The sequence below is a fragment of the Notolabrus celidotus genome, chromosome 2, assembly GCF_009762535.1.
Source record: "Notolabrus celidotus isolate fNotCel1 chromosome 2, fNotCel1.pri, whole genome shotgun sequence".
Classification (NCBI taxonomy): Eukaryota; Metazoa; Chordata; class Actinopteri; order Labriformes; family Labridae; genus Notolabrus; species Notolabrus celidotus.
The window spans coordinates 33,134,459-33,154,565 of NC_048273.1; the positions used below are offsets into that span (position 1 = coordinate 33,134,459).

Consider the following 20,107-nt stretch of genomic DNA (forward strand, 5'->3'; position numbering starts at 1 on the left):
TCATCCTTTAACAGTCAAATGTGTCACTCAATATGAATATTATTTGATGAAAATGTAAAACCAGGATGGTTCTTCACATGCTGTCAATCCTATGGTCTAACACCTAACCCCTCACAGCAGTTTCAAGCATTAAAAATTACAATATCAAAACTGTCAGTCTTGTTGCTGACAGTTGTACATGCCTTGTAGGTCATAACAAGGCATCAGTATCAATTAACATCTGTTTCACAACCAGTTGAAAAATCCTCATAGGGGCTCTGTGCATGGATGAACAGAAAAGATACCGACATGTTGAAAACAAGACCAGGACCTTGTCATGATCAGTGACTGAACTCAGCGAATAAATAAAACATCCAACAAGGGCCTGGATTAAAGTTGCTTGCAGGGCTCTAGTCTTCTGGTTTACAGTCCATGTTGCTTCTTACTCACTGACCAGGTTAACAGCTTTACTTGCAGCTTTAAGGTTGCAATAGTCTTGTTGGCTCTGCCTGACCTTTTTTATATAACAAAAAAGATTCATTGATGCCCCCAGCAATGAGCATTTTGGACCAATCTTATTCAACCATTCACAGTTTGCCATTGCTATTATATTATATATTGTATTCCTTGTAATTATGACCCTGATTACAATGTAACCATAACCAAGTATCTAACTATAACAATAATGGGTAAAATTTTGGTAAAATGAAATGGAAACTCAATGTTTCTCTGAACCAAACCAAGTTTTGTAACTCTCTCATTCAACAAATCTTTCTTTATCTTTTAACAGTGTTTTTACTGGATTTCAAATAGGACTGAACAATATATTGTCATTATATCAACCATCACAATTGCAATGTGCTTATATGCAATAGTAACATCCCAAGACATGCATTGCCTGTCATATGACCAGAAACATGTCAAGCTACCACCATGCAGTTTCTTGTTGTCCACGATTCATCTAAAACAAATGTCTGTCTGATATCACCATGATGCAGCCCCTCACTTGAGGACTGTCTGTCTGCCATGTATGCACAGTCTGGATCTGTGTCACCATGACTGTAAATATAAACAAGATCCTGTTGCCATCACAGACACCCCAGCAAATGCTCGATTAACCGATCGTCCCTGTTCTTGTAAATATTGTGGGCATACATATGGACACTAACTGGACCACAGAGTCTCTAATCTCAGTATCTACACCTGTAGAGCACACACGTGGTAGTGTTTTAAAAATCACATGCGGAACAAGATGGTGAGTTTTCACGTAATTGGAAAAACAACTTTCTGGTTACGTAGTTTAATTGCCCTGTCACACCTTGACGATTTGGCCAGCACTTTCCCGACGTATCATTATGCCCAACTATAGTCCACTTGTGCAAAGCGCAGCAGCAGCGTAATAACGCCATTTAAAGTGTATAAAAAGGCTGCGGCTCATTAATGACAATGTTTATGTTTTGAAATGAGATGCACTTGTATTGGTGTGTTATTAAAACCTCTGCAGTGTCTCTTTGTAAGAACATGATGAGCCGTGGAGAGTGTCTCCGCAGCCTCTGGTCTTTACAAGAAGTTACACTTGCTGACTCAAAAACGTCACAATTTGAACTTCATTGAATTCAACAGCAGCAGCTTTATCGTTGAACACCACCAGACTCCGACATGCTGGCTTCAGCTTCTGTTTCAGAGGCTCTGCTGTTTGACACTGAGTGAGGGCTCCAAGGCTTCTCACACTCACACACACTCAGACACACAGCTCTACGTGTGTGAACATGTGTCAACGATCGCCTTACTTACCTACAACTTATGGCAGGCGTATGCCAGACATATGATCCATACGCTGCATACGTCGAAAAGACATACTCGCCGTACTATGATGTACTATACCAGCGTGCTTCAGCATGCTCTTAGCGTACTCGCCAATTTTTTTATAAGCCGGCATATGCTTGCTAAATCGTCAAGGTGTGACAGAGCCATAAAGGATTGAAACATCTTCACAAATAAGTGATGACATCCAACTAAGTAAATTGTGTTTGTTTAGCTCATGAAGTAACATGTGGCTCATCATGTACACATTATTTAGTATAGATTCCTGTATGTTTTAATAATGCAATGTATACTGTATATTACAGGTAGGGATATTATTGCAGTCAGTTTTTTCTAACATTGTGCAGCTCTAGTTTCAAATATCAGATTAGACAACACTCTGATGTGTTGTCCCAGAGGAGAGTTGCACTCCTCATATTTGACATTTGATAACGTGGACTTCTCAGCAATTTGTTTTCGGGATATTGAACTTAACACCTTTTTCAAATCCCTCTTGTCTGTCCTAATGCTGCTGGAGAAGCATTTCCCCCTTCAATCCAAAGTTTTTTGGTATTGAGCTTCAAGGGCCTGTATCGAGCCTGCATCTTTGACCCTAAATGCAGATAACGTAAGAGCAAGAGGTATAAAGCCAAAGAGGCATGCAGAGATAACATTTAGTCTATAAGTTATGGGCAGTTGTACCTGTGGCCCAGCACGCTAGTCCGTGACTCATGTCAAATGTGGGCTCCCCTCATAATTCAAGGATCTCCTTACACAGAACTATCTGAAAAATAAAGATAGTGCTTCAACACAGCAGACCAAGGTGACCCTCGGCCTCAAGCCTTTGTGGGCTCTAATTTTCTACTTCATGTTTCCCTCTTTTTATCTCCTAGGAATCAGAATATTTTATTAACTCTGTTTTGTTTTTTTTGCTTGTGTTTTTCAGTGGTGCACCTTCTGGCCTATGAGGTGTTATGAATAACAAAATCTGAGATTGTGATCAATACTGACTATTATTATTCCTCAGAAATCTAGTAAAGTAAGGTTATTGACAGTTATCTGTATTTACAGATTGTACATTTGTACACCAAGGACTGGACTTAAGAATGAGTGGTGTCCTGGAGTGTCAAATCAGTTGTATCTCTCACTTTGGACTGACTCTTTGAGACAAACTTATACCAAGTGCACCAAACCTGACTGAGACCCGTTGTAGCATGTCCCCCGTCAGACGCGTTCATGTGACATTTGAAGAGCGGTGAGTGCTGCTAAATAACGCACATCTCTCCACTCTCCTCTTCAAAGTATCTGCAGAGGGTATGGACAAAAAGTCATAAAGGAAAAAAAACTGCAGATAGCGTAATACAGAAACTCATAGAGTTGTGCGCAGATCAGATGCACAGCAAATATTCTCGCTGCGAAACTTAACACATTTCTGTTGAAACATGGCACACACATTGGCAGAAATACATGCAAGCATTCACAAACAGGACCCTATGAACATGCACTGATGGAGAGCTTTCAGAGTGAGGGGGTTGCCCAAAGCAGGAGTGCCAAAGCACTTGGGGGTTAGGTGCCTTCAGGTCACCTCGGCAGTGCCAAAGAATTGAACTGGTACCTCTCCAACTACCAGCCCCATTTCCAAACTTGGTCTGTGACAGGACTTGAACCGGTGACCCAACAGCTCCAAACTCAGGTCCCTATAGACTGAGTTACTGCTGCTTTAGTAGAGCTGGGTATTGTCAAGGACCTCAAGTAACCACACAAATCACAATACATGGGTCACAACAGGATACATTTTTTCAATGATGTCCATACTCAACATTATTTACTTAAAAAATTAAAAATGTAATTGAGTCAAAACAATTTCCTTCAAAGATGTCCATTCCAGCTTATGAGACAATATCAAAAGTGAAACTTTGCTAAGAATCAAACAATAATGATATTTGTTTCAATACAGCAGCAACAAAAATACAGGCCATGGGCAACCTGGACTAGGAACTTTCTTGTCTGTCCGTTTTAGTGGAAAAATAAACTCACAATGGCTCTCAACAACTGGAAACTGTCCTCCCTATAGAGCAACAGTATTTTCATTGAATGTCGTGAAATGATGTATGTTTCTCTTAAAGTGACAACCTTTCTGGTGGCTTTGGGAACTATGATTCTTGTCTAGGGGGAGCACAGATGGATGAAGTGTGATTGTTGTATACGCTCACAAAGTAAACAGAAGGTCAGGTGAGGGTGGATGGATCCACAGGATATCAGAGTGTCATTTCCAGTTTCCAATTTAATTCAACATCGGTTTGTTGTTTCTATAGACCTCATCTTGAAACCTTGACCAAAGGGTTCTTAACCTGACCATTATGATGAAGGGCGCCCCAGGCCAAATGTATTAGCAGTTTCAAGAAAAACCACAATGTTTGTCAGAACCAAATAAACATATTTAGTTTCTCATTTTAGATTTTCAAAGTATTTTGATTAAATAAACAGTATAGTTATTGGCAGAGATTTTAATCTTTTTTTAAGGGTAGGTACAATTTAGACCCATACAGTTAAATTGGTGGCCTCCTCAGGCCCCATTCTGACTGGCATACTGTATATGATTTCAAAAAATCAAAAAAAGAGAATTTAAGAGCAAAGACAATGTGCACGAAATTAGCCATCTTGGGTTCCAGGGGTAGGCGTATTCAAGACATTTGGAGTATGCTATGTAGCCTAGCTTTCAAAAACGTTGTTGTCCTCACTAAAGGAAAAAGATAGAGACAAATGCACTGCAATAACCAGCAGTTTAACTCTGCCTGGACTGCTAAGTATTTATTTGATTTGTTGCAAACTTCAAATGCATCATTTGCAACAAGTATGTTGCAGTGATTAAAAAATATATTGTTTAGAGACATTACTTTGAAAAACAGACTTTCCGGGACTAGCCAGGACTTTCCCGGACTAGGACTTTCCCCAGGGATCCCAGGAGAGGCAGGCCAAAATACAGTTTATCTGCAGCTTGCAAACGCAGACCTCCAACCTTGGTACAGTCCTGCACAGCCCAACAGAGAGACACAGAAGTTTCCCACCGTGCCATGGATCTTGGAAAAGAAGCAGTGACTCTAAAGTTTTGAGAGAATGAGTGCTGACTGTTGTGGATGAAGTGTTTGTTGATGCCAAAATTAAAGATAGTGTGACATCTGCTTTTACAAATGTACCTGACACTACAACCATTTGCAGGGTTGAAGTTTTGGCTACAGATAAACTGAAAAGGGGCAGATGTCAAGTCTATGGCAGTCGATGGATCCACTATTACTCAGTTGAAAGCGTCATTAAATCCCCCTGATTTAGATGGTTTCAGCAGTAAGTTTGTTGAATCAGGATCATATTTTGTTCTGAGTGGACTTACAATCTGCCATTTAATTTGGAGGAGGTTTGTCAATTTGTGCTCAGCAATTTCGGCAATATTATGCCTTTCTAAATTCCTCTTGAGATTTTCAGTGATACCCCAAAAGCTTTTTTCCCTTTCTCTCAAGAGAAAAGTAAAGCTTTTAGCTACTTTAATCCAAAATGCTTGGGCCTTGACTTTCGAGGGCCCATTTCAAGCCCATATCTTCTGACCCTTGTGCAGATAACGAAAAAGCAAGAGGTATAAAGCTAAAGAGGCATGCAGAGATAACATTTAGTCTATAAGTTATGGGCAGTTTGAACTGTCACCAAGCTTACCGGTCAGTGACTCATGAAGAATGTTGATCTCTCTTCATCATTCAACGATCTCTGAACACAGAATAATGTGAGAAAAGTCCCCCAAAAACATTAGCATTTGTATGAGTCTATCTGAAGACCTCCTCTCTCACCCTTCTTTTATTGCATTCCCCTTTTTATTGTTGCATGTCATCTCTGCTCTTGTTATTTTGTACTGTTTAATTACTAGATCTATTTTCATTGCTGCACAGCTTTGATTGCCTTGTAATTTGACTTGGTGCTTGCCTGTGCCTTGTGGTCAGGTCATCGTAAATGAGATGCAGTTGTTAATTAACCTATCCTGAATGAGGTGAGAGAAGAGATGCAGGGACAAGCTCTTACTGAAGGTGATTTTATGTTTCACACTAAAGACACATTAACAGATAGATGGAGGGATTGGGTAAAAATACACTTTCTTATGATTGGGGTTTCAACATCCCTCCTTAAGGGCAATGAAGGACACTGGAACATAGGGGCAAGATTAACAAGTGTGAGAAATTACACCGTTTACAGACAGCTGCAGAAGAGAAAAATAAGAAAGTGCAGCGAGGTAAGTTCTCTCACTGAAAGAAAGGCATACAAATGCAAACACAAGTATACTAAACTACTCACAATTAAGACGCAAAACTTGACATTTTTTGCATCAGCTAACTATGGAAGGTATAGGACTCCTATAAAGTGTTTAGCTTCTTAATTTAGTGTTTGAGCAGCTATTTTTTATGAGAGGCTGCGTAGGCCAGAATTTACGCTTTCTCACACACACCACTATACTCTCTCACACACACAACTAAACTCTCACACACTACTAAGCTCTCTCACGCGCACCACTGTACTCTCTTACACACACACCTAGTACACATATATGCCCTGATTGAAGGTGAATGTAAGAGAGAATGACAGACGAACAATCCAGTTGACTGGTTACTTTACTGATTTTAGAGCTCACTGATAATATTACATGTATGACCTGACATGCACTCCATGTAAAAAAAAAAAAAGTTTCCATGCAGGTGTTTGAAGTTGGGTGGCATTACTGGCATTAATAGCGCAGTGGTGCTCGAGATCAGTCCCGTTCCATAGAGTACATTTGGAAGGGAGGTACAAAAAAAGGACTAGAGGAAACCCCACCAAAAAACTGGAGGTAATTGATTATTTGGCGAGTGAGAGGAAAGACGCTTACAACAACGCTAGCATCCAAGTTGACCACAAGGATATGGAGGCTATATTTAGATGTGAAATAGGAATTTGTTGAAGCTAATGGACAGCTAAAGTGGGAACAAGCCAACTATCAAGGGGAAATTAACCAGAAGCTAAACTTCAATGTAACAGACTTAAAATACATAACAGAGAGTCTCAAGGAGACTGAGCAGAGACTTGGAAGACTGGAGTTCTGAAAACAATTCAAGGAATGTATTGTATGAAACAAATGAAAACCAAAAAAGATGAAAAATATTGGAAGACTTGAAAAACGTATCTGAACATGCAATGATGTCTATATTTTTATGAATTCTGCTGTGGAAATGGTCTTGTTCCTTTCTCCGGTGGACACTCTTGAACAAACAGAACCTGAGGATTTCGAAGAATTTCATGTACACTTAGGAACTAGTCATTTATACTGTTGAGTAACACAGCTCACCACCCAGTATTATGATGTATCATGTCCAAAATTTTACCTCACTCATGATGACCCTGCCTGTCTTATGTTTTCTGTATTGTTAGTTTTATATTTGTTACAAAACCACAAAAATAAAGCTAAAAAAATAAAAAATAAAATGTGGTTCAATGTGAGGAATTAATCATAAGACCTGTAATGCACAAGATTATTATTATTGTATCACTTAACGGCACAATTTTAAACAGAACACTTATACTATGGGCTTTTATGGAAGAGGGTCAGTGTTACATCCATAGACAGTATAAATAATGGACGTAGTATCCGTGATGTCACTCACCTGTTTCTGAGGGCTATTTTGAAGCCATTCGTCAGCGGGAGCCATGTTGGAAATGCTGAACTCATCCAAAAGAGTGTGACATTAAGAGGCGGGGTTTGAGCCTCCTAGCCAACAGCTATGTGTTCCCGCTGGGCAACCAAGTCAGTCATGTCCTTATTTGGGCAAAAACTTGTAATCTTAATATCTTCTGAAGCGTCATGTTAGAAAGTGTGTGCCGATAGAGACATTAGCTACATATATCTTCTTTGAATTGGTGTGTATGTGTTTTCCAGTGTTTCTGCAGCCAGCCTCAAGTGGATTCTCAATGAATTGCAGTTTATAACACTTCTGCATGGGTTTCATATTTTGAGACCGGAATTGTAAATCCATGCAAACTGTCATATGCCTGAAAGCTGTCTCTCCACTTGTGTTCTTTGTCATTTCCAGCCATCATGTCATTGAATTCATGAGATCTTACAGTTTTGCTTTTATCCCATAAGGGTCTATTTCACTAGAGGTAATAGGGAGAGCATTTTTGGCATACTCGGGTGTAAAACTGGTGTTTTCATTTCGACAGAGCATGTGTGGGTAAGACTGAAAGAGAGAGGGATGAGATTGATATGGTATTAGGAGGTAATTCCTGCTTTCCAGAGCGTAAATCCCCTCTTATCACAGCATCATCACCGCAGGCCTCCTGCCACCTTCTGATCCTTCATTCTCTCACCCTTAGTCTTCTGTCTATTACTTAAACCTCCTACTCATCTATCTCCTGTGCTCCTATCCTACCAGTTTTGTGCAGTGTGTTGTCATCGTCATTGGTTGCCAGCATGTTTTTCTCAGTGTACATGCGTACGTTCTGTCCGTTTCCATTTATCCGCCAATAAATCCAAGCAGCTGGTCACTGACTGGAACACTGGTTTCTGCTGTTTCCCATGTTGCACAGATAACAGTCACACACACACACACACACACACACACACACACACACACACACACACACACACACACACACACACACACACACACACACACACACTGCCGTCACTGTCATGCACCCATGCCTTCTGACTCAGTCACACAGGCAATCAATAATGCACCACCAAAAAGCAGTGACCAAAGACCTGAGTGCAATTGATCCTTCAGTGCAGGTGAGAAAATTGTGCACGTGTGTGCATCTCTTGTCCTGGTTTGTTTCCAATCGGGAGCTTTAAGCAAAAATCATCAGCACATGTCAGTTGTATCTGATTTCAAGATTTTTATGTGTCCATATTGATCCTTTTTGCTGCTTTTAGGTTTGTAGAATTTTGTGTAAGTAGTCTCTGCCATCAGTAGATAGCTTTTGTTTGTGAGAGGATCTGTCAGTCAGAAACCATTCCAGCTCTGGCAGAGACACTGTTGCTTTTGATCCGCACATTTTGAGTGTGTGTGCCCGTTCCTGTTTATCCTCATTCTCTGAAGACAGGCATCTGTGTAGACCGAGCTTAATGTACAACATACGGCTCTGCTAGGTAGGCCACTTTTTGAAGTGTTTCCATTACATCAAATGTGTTCAAAAGAGGGAGGGAATGGGCTGGAGAGAGGGAGAGAGACAAAGGGAAGCTAAAGAGAGAGAGTCAGAGAGTTGTAATCTGTCTCCAATCGATTGGCTGCACCTCTGACCACTCTTGGGATCCTGATATCATTTGTTTCCATCTGTCTGCCTCCTTTCATTTCGTTTCTCTCTTTGTAATACCTTCTCTCTTTATTTTTTCTCTTTTAATCCGCATTCAATTAAGGCTGGTCGTATTGTCTGGCCATTGGTTAATTGCTCAGGGCCCTCCATGGAAATCGTCAGACCTTAACGATCTCAGAATACTCTTAGCACTGTGTGTGCGTGTGCGTGTGCATGCTCCCATCCTTATTTTTTCTATCTGTGAATATTTACAGCACCTTCCCTGTGCAAATATTACATTTATTTGTACTCCATGAGTTAAGTTTGATATCATATTCAATCCTTGCTGTGGAGCACACAGGAGCATAAACTGATCCCACTTACTATGCTTTATATTCCTTTATTTCTTACCATATATATGATTTCCAGAATGCTCAAACTGGCAAATTATACCCCCAAAAAAATCTAACCTCAGGCTGTATTTGCCCCTGTTAATACTGAAACCATTAATAAGTAATTTACTTTAATGCGTATGTAGGCATTTTTAGTCGTTTTAGAGGTGGGTAGGTGAGTTCTAGGCATTATGTTACAATGTTACAATGTCATTTAGCAGACGCTTTTATCCAAAGCGACGTACATACAAGAACAAGAACAACACAAGCAAAGATCTAGACAAGAGGAAACTAGATCAGTACGGGTAACACAGTGCTTCAAGTCAATTTGGGTGCAGGTACTGCCAAGTAGTGTAAAGACAATGCACAAAAGGAAATAAGGATTTTTTTTTTTTTTTTTTGTAAAATAAGGAACATCTACAATGAAGCAACCAAACCATTAAAGACTTTCCGTTATCATCATCAACAATTAACATCACCACGATAATGACCAAAGTACCAAGTGCTGGGTCACTCAAGAGCTGAACACAGATTCCCAGAGTAGAGAAGGACAGTGCAAGTCAACTGTAGTTGGACGACATGGTCTGCCACTGGGGACAACAGTGGAGAACACTCTAGTTAAGTGCATAGTGCTTCCTAAAGAGCTGGGTCTTTAGCTGTCTTTTGAAAATAGAGAGGGACAATTCATTCATCCATTTAGGGGCAACAGAAGAGAAGAGTCGAGCTAGTGATTTTGAGGCCTTGTGTGCTGGAAGCACTAGGCGCTTTTCAGAGGCTGAGCGTAGCGGGCGAGAAGGGCAGTAGACCTGGATGAGGGGTTCCAGGTAAACTGGAGCGGTTTTGGTTACTGCTTTGTAAGTCATGATTAGAGTTTTGTATCTGAAGCGAGCTGCAACTGGAAGCCAGTGTAGCGAAATGAGCAGGGGAGTGACATGAGCTGTCTTAGGCTGGTTGAAGACCAGACGTGCTGCTGCGTTCTGGATCATTTGCAGAGGTTTAACTGTGCATGCAGGGAGTAGAGAGTTGTAGTAGTCAATGCGTGACATTACAAGAGCCTGAACCAGAAGCTGTGTTGCGTTTTCTGTCAGGTAGGGTCTGATCCTCTTGATGTTATAGAGGGAAAAACGGCAGGACCGAGCAATCGAGCTGGTCATCGATCATGACACCCAGATTTCGGGCAGACTTAGTGGGCATGAGGTTTTGAAATCCAAACTGGATATTGATCTGTGGGTCCATTATAAGTGTAAGCACAAGATGCACTAAGTATAAACAAACCTTCAAAAATGATATTACAAAGACTCTTTCATGAAAAGGAGGCCACAAAAAGAGGACTTCCATTACTACTTGTAAAATATAATTTTGACTGAGATGTTTGTAAGACCACATACAAGCCATATGAGCGGATATTGCATGAATACCTCTGTTTTTCTGACCAGTTGTTGACCAAACATAAACGTCATACTAAATTAGAAGGATTTGCAACTGCATTGTAGTTCATACATCTACTGGACGCATGGAGACACAGTAAAGAATCTCAAAAGGTATAAAGGAGGTGGCCTGATGAGATCAGTCCTGTCGGCTTTCATAGACAACCAAGATGACAGCTTCTGCGGGGAGTTCTGCTGTTTCGCTTTCGCAGCAGTTTTAAGCAAACTAGATGGTGCATTTCCGTTAAAAAGGGAGATTAACTTGGTTTCTCATTCAGACGATGAAACACTCGGTTCTCTGCTGCTTTCAAGTACATGCCTATGCATTTATGCTTCTAATGGTTATTTAAATGGTTACTTGTTGAGTGTGTTGATGAAAAGGGATGAGGAGTTATCTGAGATATCAGCCAGCCAGCCAATACATCACACACTGCCTCAAGCTTTTGATTGGCTCACATGACTCATCTATGAAAACTTCACATTGTTTGTTGTTTATTGTAGTGTTTTGCTGGTATTGTCTGCAGTAAATTAAGTGGTAAGCCTTTGTTACAACTCTTTAAAACTGTGTTTATTTAGCCGCACAAGCTATTTAATGTTTACTGCATGCATGTTTGAATCAGAAAGATTTGTTCTTATTAAGACAAGTGTGGTCATGATACCAGAATGTTTAACTTCCAAACTATACGATGCTCTCTGTATTTTATTTATCTTTTTTACAATTTGTTTAGTTCATGGGCGTCAATCATTAGGCAGTGCTGTGAAGCTCTTTGTCAACAGTCCACAGTATCGATCCGGCTCTCCACTGCTCTCAGTCTGTCTAAAACAACAGAAGCGTAATATGTATGTCTTGCTTGGGTGCTAAAAGGACCTTAAAAATATTAGTATTTGCCAACCTGTGAATGATATGAGTTGGCGATGTAGTTTATGTGATAGAGGGCAGAGCAGAGTCACACTGCTTGCAGAAGAAACGCAATTTTAGCAGCAATCACGCAATTAAAATTGTGTACCTTTCAGCCAGTTTGTGCAGAGGTGTGGACATTTTAATTAATTCTATAGAGTGTAATGGCTGTAAATGTTCAGAATATCCCTTTTTATTGGTCACCGTCACACCTTTGTTTTCCTTACTGACCCTCTCTATCTCTATCTCCATCGACAACCACTGCTCCACTCCCTCTTTTCCTTGCACCAGGTTCAGGTGGAATACACAATCTCTCTCAACGTAATTTCTGAATGAAATGAATGAGGGTCATGACCCAACAGTTGGGTCCAAGTTATAAGATGTGCAGTCCTTCACACTCTCTATCCCTCTCCTTATTTCTCTCTCACTGGCTTTGACAACACATAAACGCACAGATCTTGCGTGTCTATAGTAATTATACCAATTACTATGCTTTAAGAAAATCATAGCTGAATAATGTAACCTCCGCAAATCAACTGTGCCTGATTTCCTTCTTCATTGTTTATCATTTCTCTTTGTAACACATGCAACTCTTTCTTTCTCCCTTGCTCACACTCAGAACAAATGCCAAAAGTGAAACAAATTTCCGTGGCAATAACATTGCAAGGCTGCAGAGGTGAGTGAAGCAGAACAACTTGAAATGGCTTTATAGAAAGGACTCCCAGGCCCTTTAATTACACCACTATTGATCATTCACTCACTCCCTTTTCTTCTCAACTCTGCATTAAATACCCTGCAGAGAACGGCAATGAGATACCTCTGAATAAAGACTCCTTGATTATATATAAGCCCTTTCCATTATGTGCTACTTATGGTTTAAATGTATGGCACCCTATGGTTGCTTTATTGCAAGATGTGATTTAATTGTCACAACAGGTGGTGTTTCAAATTTGTTGATATACCCATCACTGAAATATGAGCTATACAGTGCAGATGCTAATGATTGATTATAGAGGTATTTCATGGCAGATATGTTTGAGCAATATTTCACAACCATGCATTAAAGAAAATAAATCACGTCAAATAATAATTTTCTTTGCACCCAGCATGTTCACTATATTAAACATTTAGCTTTATTCATGATGTCACTATTATGTGATTGCTCATGTCAGTTCCTTACTTATTGCACATGCAACATTGGCCGTGTGCAAAGTATCATTACAAAGGTCATCTCCTTTTCTTGGCCACACTTTACATTCTAGTTGACCAGAAACAGCATGAAACAGGGATGATATTGAAATAATTTTGCCAGAGAACCATGCACTAAGTCATGATAAAAAGGAAAAACTCTACACGAGATTTACATCACATGATATCAAAAGAGAAATCATTTGTGGGTCTATGTTTTGAGCATTTCTTGATATTGGTAGGCGCCATAAGGTAGGTAAGCATGAAAAGAATGAGCAGGGCTCTGTCCAAAGCAAAAATAATGATGAAACCAGGAAAGACGATGCCTCAGAAACCTCAGATACAGCCTTATGTGTGGTATCAGAAAATGTTGATGTGGAGGCAGTACCTCCACATCTACATTTAACCCCTTAGGCATATACCAGGACCCTTTCGACCTATATACTAGGGTTCCTTACATGGGATCAACCCATTATCAGCCTACTTAGGCTCACATGCCGTTGTGTCTTCCCCTCTGGGTATCTTTTCACTCTCCTCTCTGTCCCACTCTGTCCAGCTCACAACACTGATTGGCTAGACGTTACATGACTCACGTTACTGGTCGACCGTTAACTCCTGTAAATGCTGTTGAAAGTTTCAGTTTATTAAACATTTGCTGGGGGCATTTTGACAAAGTTTTGCTGCGGAGTTTTTAATATTCCACATTTTATCTCTAAATGCATATAGTTTCCAAATATTGGTCATCAGTTTAACTGCTTATAATCAGTTTTGGATCTGAAGAACCCAACATTGGTCAACTCTTACTTCTTACCACCTGCCAGTACCCCTTCCTGTCCTCTTAATATTACAGTTTAGCTTCAAAATGTATAATAACACCTAAAATACATTACCCATGGTGCACTATGTGACACTTGTGTCCTTTACATGACACTTACCTGTCCCTTCTTGTAATGGGATACCCTTGTTCAGATTTTGCATTTTCCTTATTTTATATTTGTTTTTATTACTCATGAATTATCATTATTTGGCCTCCCTGAGCTGTGTTCCAGTACTACTTAGGTGTGAAGTATTTCCTGTTTTATTTCTTGTCTTGTTTTACTTCCTGTCATTGTGTGTTTCCCTCCACTTTGATTGCCCATCATTAGTTTCAGCTGTGTCCTGTGTTCACACTGGTTACTTGTTATCCAGCTTGTATTAAGTCTCTGTTTTCTCTCTTGTGTGTCAGATCATTTTGCCTATCTTTCCTCCAGTGATCATTGTGTTTGACCTTCTTGTGTTTTGTTTGAACATTTTTGGATTTAGTTTTCTTGGACATCTGAAATAGGTTTTTGTTTGATATTTTGCCCCATTTTGTTCGAAAAATATTGCCTCTTGAAATCTGCATTTTGGTTCCTTGCTTTTTTGTTTTTTCCAAAACATGACAGTTCTTGCTGGTGAGTGACTTCAAATGGAGATTGACTTTCTTGATTGAAGTTCTATTTTTAGTGACAAAGATGCTGTTCAGGAGGAGTTCTTGTTTCCTTGAGGAACTCTTATCTAGTTATCCTGCCACTTGCATGGAGAAGGACAAACTCCATCAGAATGGGAATGTCATAAAAATAACAGGACAATACAGCCCTGTCACTTGCTTGACAAATATGCACTATCATATAGTGGAGTTAGCTGCTTAGCATCGCACTGAGCATCAGTATTTGCAGCTTCACTGTTCTTATTTTAGAGCATCAGGGCAATCTCTTGGGAAATACCTAGAGGTGAATTGAAATATCTGCCTTCACATTTCATTTAGCTTGAACATCAGACACATATAATTCCTTTAAATATTTTCATAAACTACATACTCAGAGTCACCTCTTACCTGTAGAAGCAGCCTCATCTGTAAACCCATTCATCATGAAGGAGAATTACTGTGTGACAAATCTCTCGCTGCCCTCTGTTCGTACGTCTGCAGATTGAATACACAAATGGGGCCACATGTTCCATCCCTGCTCTTTAGCCAAAGTCATTTGTGCCAATGTCAAAAGTGATAAATGGGTTATGTGGCGCCTATGAGAGAAAGCAGTGGATTTTTATAATGTATTAAAAAGGAGCGAGGAGACAGTCAGGGAGGGATGGAGGACGGGAGCAGGCCAGGGAAAGTGAGCTGTCATGCTGTAGTGCTGTGCTGTAGGCAGGGGACCTCTGTCAGCTCAGTTTGAGCTGCTGCTTCACATCTTTACTGGCACTTCGGCTCTATTTCCCTCAGATATCCAGCCATCGAACCCCCCTAGAGCTCACAGCCGTCCAGCAAGGCAGCAGAGCAGGCAGACACAATATCAAGTGACTGCTATGTCAAATATTCAGTATGGCACTGTGCAGAGTGTGTGTTTGAGGGTGGTCTGCTTTTGTTATCTTTGTAAGTGAAAGTTTGTACTTGAGACTTTCCTGCAAAGGGCATTGTTTCAGTTAGAGCTCATTTTGGTTGTTCTTTACTTTACTTTGTGTTAATTTAAAAGTAGGATGGTGATCTCCTTCATTTTTAGCGTTTCCCTCTAAAGTACATTGGGATTGTGTATGTGCACTTCATGTGCCTTAGTCAAATGTAACCACAAAAGTTATTAAGAGTATTAATGTAGCCTATGGCTTGTATGCAACATGGGCTAGAAAATCCATGGCAAAGCGTTTCTGGTAATATTATTTGAAAGTACTTCAGTCTGTATTTCCTCTCCCAAATTCCTGTATCTCTCTTCTTGTACATTTTAAAGGTCTGCTGTGGTGAACAGGTGCATAAAGCAAATGAACAGGTTGCTGGGATTTACAAATAAGACGAAGAAGTGCTTATAAAGAGAGGGTTCTTCATGGAAATGAGCTTGTCGATACATTGTAAATGGACTTATATAGCGCTTTTCTAGTATTTCTGATCACTCAAAGTACTTTTACACTACTCGCTCACCTGTTCACACCACATTCACTCACTGATGATACAGGCTGCTATAGTAGTGGAACATCAGTGTTAGCTAATTTCATTCTTACACATTCACACACTGCAGAACAACAGCGGGAGCAATTTGGGGTTCAGTGTCTTGCCAAAGGACACTTCTGCATGTGACTCCATCGAACCGCCAACCTTCCGATTGATAGATGACCCCCTCTATACACTACGCCATGTACTTGTTAGTTGAGCTGTCATTTTACATTCATTTGCTCAACATAATCAAATTATTTCCAGAGGGTGAGACAGAGACTTGAAAAGAAAGAAAAACTGTGTCAAAGTTTAACTTCTACAAATTTACTTCATTATACAGTGGTGTAATCTAATAGTTAAATAATGGTAATTCATTTTAACACAACAAACATAAAGCTAAGCTAGAACATCTTTGAAAAATCATTTTGTAAACCAATACTTGCTCACAAACTTGTCTGTGTAACTTTTGTTTCCTTTCTTTCCTGCTCAAAGTGATGCTGCCCTGTCTCCTGAAAAATGCATCTACCTTCCACTTATTTGTCGCTTGACAATATGTTTTTACCAGACACAGCACACAGCAGCCTATCAAGGATACATTTAAATTGAATCCATCTTCAAAATGTTCTCTGTGGGGAAAAAATAAAACTAATTTAGTTTCCTAAAAATCTTTGTACACCTACATCTTTCTTAGACTTTCTATTAGCTGAACAATGTCTGACCAACTGAATTCATGTTGTAATAAAACATATGCAGCTAAGCATACAAGCAGTAAAAATATTAAACATATTTTCTTGAAGATGGGCCTGAGGAATAATCACTAACAACGTGGTTTCAGGTCAAAGTGACGGGTAGAGACAAGGAATAAATCAATATATCTCACTCATTTCTTGACTGGAAGCTTACCCTGCATTTTAAATAGTGTTTTCATAATTTGAGCAGTCCCACACTGCGAATGGCAAATTGTCTACTACCTATCTGTCCTGACTTCTGTTGTTTTTCTTTGATTTGTATAAGTTTACGTTTATAAAGCAACAGCATATCCGACAGAAACTGTGAGTCGTGCTGTTTTCCATTTACTCTTGTCTCTAAGTCATTACTAACTAAATTAAGGTTCAATATCTTCCTATATCATCACACTGGGGCATATATAGACTCAGTGTCACTCAGGAAGCCACATAACAATCTTAATTTGGCCAAGGCTAGATAACACCAGGTTCATGTTTGATATCACTCACAATGAAATTTCATTAATATTTATTTTCTGTCCTGAAGTTGCTCATCCCAGTGTTTATTTTATTCCTTCCAGAACGAAAGAAGATTACCCTGACTGTTGGGAACCAGCTGTCATACAAGAAAATCTACAATGTTGTGGGATATCTAAAAGGGAGGAAGAACCCAGGTTTGTAAAAATGTGCTGAAGTTTTGTCTTAAAGTAAAAACTGTTGACATATATTGCTCTGAATTACTCAAAGCATGATCAAATGATACGAGCAACATCACATCCACCTCTTTGTATTCTTAGCTCCTTTAATCTATACCTAGTAGACAATGTTTGCTTGTTAGGTATGCATGCTACAGATACTTTGTCTGTTGTCTTTCAGATTTTTACTAGGGGGATTTTGAACACATTAGGACCTTTTTAATCAAAAAAGGCAGAGGACATGATCTAAACAATCTAAATCACATAGTTTAAAGCCAATGAGGGCATGCTCAACCATAGTGCTTGCTAACGCCAGACTTCCTCTGTGGTCCGCTCTGTCCTCTTGTCCGTCAACACCCACTGGCTGTGTTTTCAGAACACAGTACAACGCTGGACAGCTGGAGTCATGAGGCTCTTTATTAGCCTCTGAAAACCTCTGACCTGTTGACTCCAGGCCTGGCTCCGCTCATCATGACGGTTTGTTGTTGTAGTTAAGTCAAATACGATCTGGTGATAACACAGTGTTTTATTCTGAAAATTAACTGATTAACTGGATGTTTGAATTTTGTTTTGGTCCCTGACTTCCTGTCCCGCTTGATCTACTCTGTTGAGATTAATACGTAGAAGTCTTGCAGATCAGCTGCAGAGGGCTCAGGTGTGCCGGATCAGAGACGCAGCCGGAACGCAATGGAGCAGAGCCAGTGGAAATTAAAACATTGAGTAGAATAGAAACCTATAGGATCCAGTGCTGTGATAGAGGGGGGACAGACCTGACACTGATCTGATGGAATTTGGACGCAAGTGGCACACATTCTGGGCGCAGGTTGCGATGAGGTTTAATTTCCTTTATTAGCCCTTGACTATTCACAGGTGTGTTTTGTGCGTACCATTTAAGAGTCAAGTGCACTTGCAAGCAGGCCTATTTCTATTTACAGAGCAGATTTAAACCTTTCTGTGGAAAAGACTGTGCTTCAGCTGGAACATTTAACTTTTCTAGCCTTAAACTTGCAAAAAACACACATGCAGGTAAATGGTCTCAGAAAGAGTGCTATCCTTGTTAAAGCAAGGATCGATGTTAGATCTACTAAAACATCCCCACAACACAGCAAAACATCTGGTACCACAGTGGAATGTATACATTTATGCACTAGTTATCAGATTTGGTTCGACTCATCCCTGTCATTAGGTGTTTGAGTAGAAGATTCAGTTTTAGAGTTTAATTTGTAAAAATCTCTCCATGATGAATTATCTTCTGTTACAGGTTCTACTCTGAAATACCTTTTTACTTTTTTTGTATATTTCATGGTCCAGAGTTCCCACACATTATCACACTATAGCCTCATCCTCCTCTTGTTTCTCAGAATTAGCTCCATTACTCAGTGTCCACCACTACAGTGAACGAGTTGATATGATTCATGTTGAAAATGAGGTACCTCCAAAAATGATATCAAAGGCTTTACAGCTCAAACTGCCGGCCATCATCACGCTGATTCAGATGTGTGTGAATTTAAAAAGCAACACTTTGCTTATTTCTGACTAAGTGCAGGGGAAATTACAGGAAGTAGATAGAATAATGTTACAAAGAACCCTCTGTCTGCAGGTGGCTGTAGTAGAAGGCGCCCAGGATGAACAGCTCACCGTGCTCCTGTGCAAAACTGCACCTGACCATTACATGTTCCTGAGTGCACTTTAAAAATGTAAAAAGGACACTTTCCTTACTATTATATATATATATTTTTTTATTATTAAATTTGCGGAATGATTGATCGCAGAATGATTGCCATCTGTAAGATATCTTGCAGCAGTTGATTTAGAATCGGCTTGGCGAACAGAACTTATCAGTTCATTGGTTGTAAATCTGAGCAGTCAATTTTTTTGTATTATTATTATTTTTTTCAATTCAAATTTGCTTTATTGGCATGAACAAAGAGATGTTATTGCCAAAGCACATAAATTCATACAATACATTATATATATTCACAACACACTACACTCACCATATATACATTAATCACACACTATATTCATTACATATTATATTCATCACATACATATTAACCATATATTACATATATTACATATTTTATATGCATTAATGAACGATGGTGTCACCTATACAGCATATCTCAATGTCCTCACCCGATGCGGCACGCTCACAAAACCTCCACCCAAAATCAAACACCATGGGATGGTGCGTCCCTCAGGCTGTGACAGGCAGACACATATTTAGCAGCCAGAGGAGCTGCTGAACCTTCCCCCAGGAGAACTGACAGTTTCTCTTCTGGGGTTAATGTTGGGAAGTTTTGTACCATTTTAGTAATTTCCCTGGAGTGGGCTGCTCTTAGTAAAGAGTCTTTGTTTCTCCAGTATACAGAAGGTGAAATTTATCATATACAAGAACATAAACAATGTTGCTTGAGCTGAATCTTACCATTTTAAAAAAAATGTTGTATCCTGTAGTGTCACAAAGTAAGTAAAGGTGTTGACCTTACAGTAAGAGCATGCAGCACAGTTTCGTCAATTTCTAGACTGTCATGGTAGAGTGATGGAACTTTTTTTGCAAACTCCTAGAAATGAGTTGGTAAGTGTGGATTGTAAAAGCTGTTCCTGCAAAACGTAACAGAGGCTAACAAGTCTGTACACTGACCTCTTTTCTACTGACATTTGATTAACTGTTATCTAGAAATATTAAATTCAAAAAGATTCTCTAAATACATTAAATAAATAAATGTGATAAGTCTAGTTTGAAACCTT

The 20,107-nt window shown here is 39.6% G+C and overlaps 1 protein-coding gene across 2 annotated transcripts in view; it reads left to right on the forward strand.

Annotated features, from left to right (window-relative positions):
• Positions 1–20,107, forward strand: part of LOC117826628 (inactive N-acetylated-alpha-linked acidic dipeptidase-like protein 2) — a 367,684-nt gene that overhangs the window by 157,138 nt on the left and 190,439 nt on the right. For both annotated transcript variants that reach the window (XR_004634076.1, XM_034702819.1), the window contains exon 8: positions 17,240–17,332. Coding sequence is in view for 1 of the 2 variants with exons in the window: in XM_034702819.1 (XP_034558710.1) it covers positions 17,240–17,332 (93 nt within the window). In the remaining variant the exon portion in view is untranslated. The remainder of the gene's footprint in view (positions 1–17,239; positions 17,333–20,107) is intronic.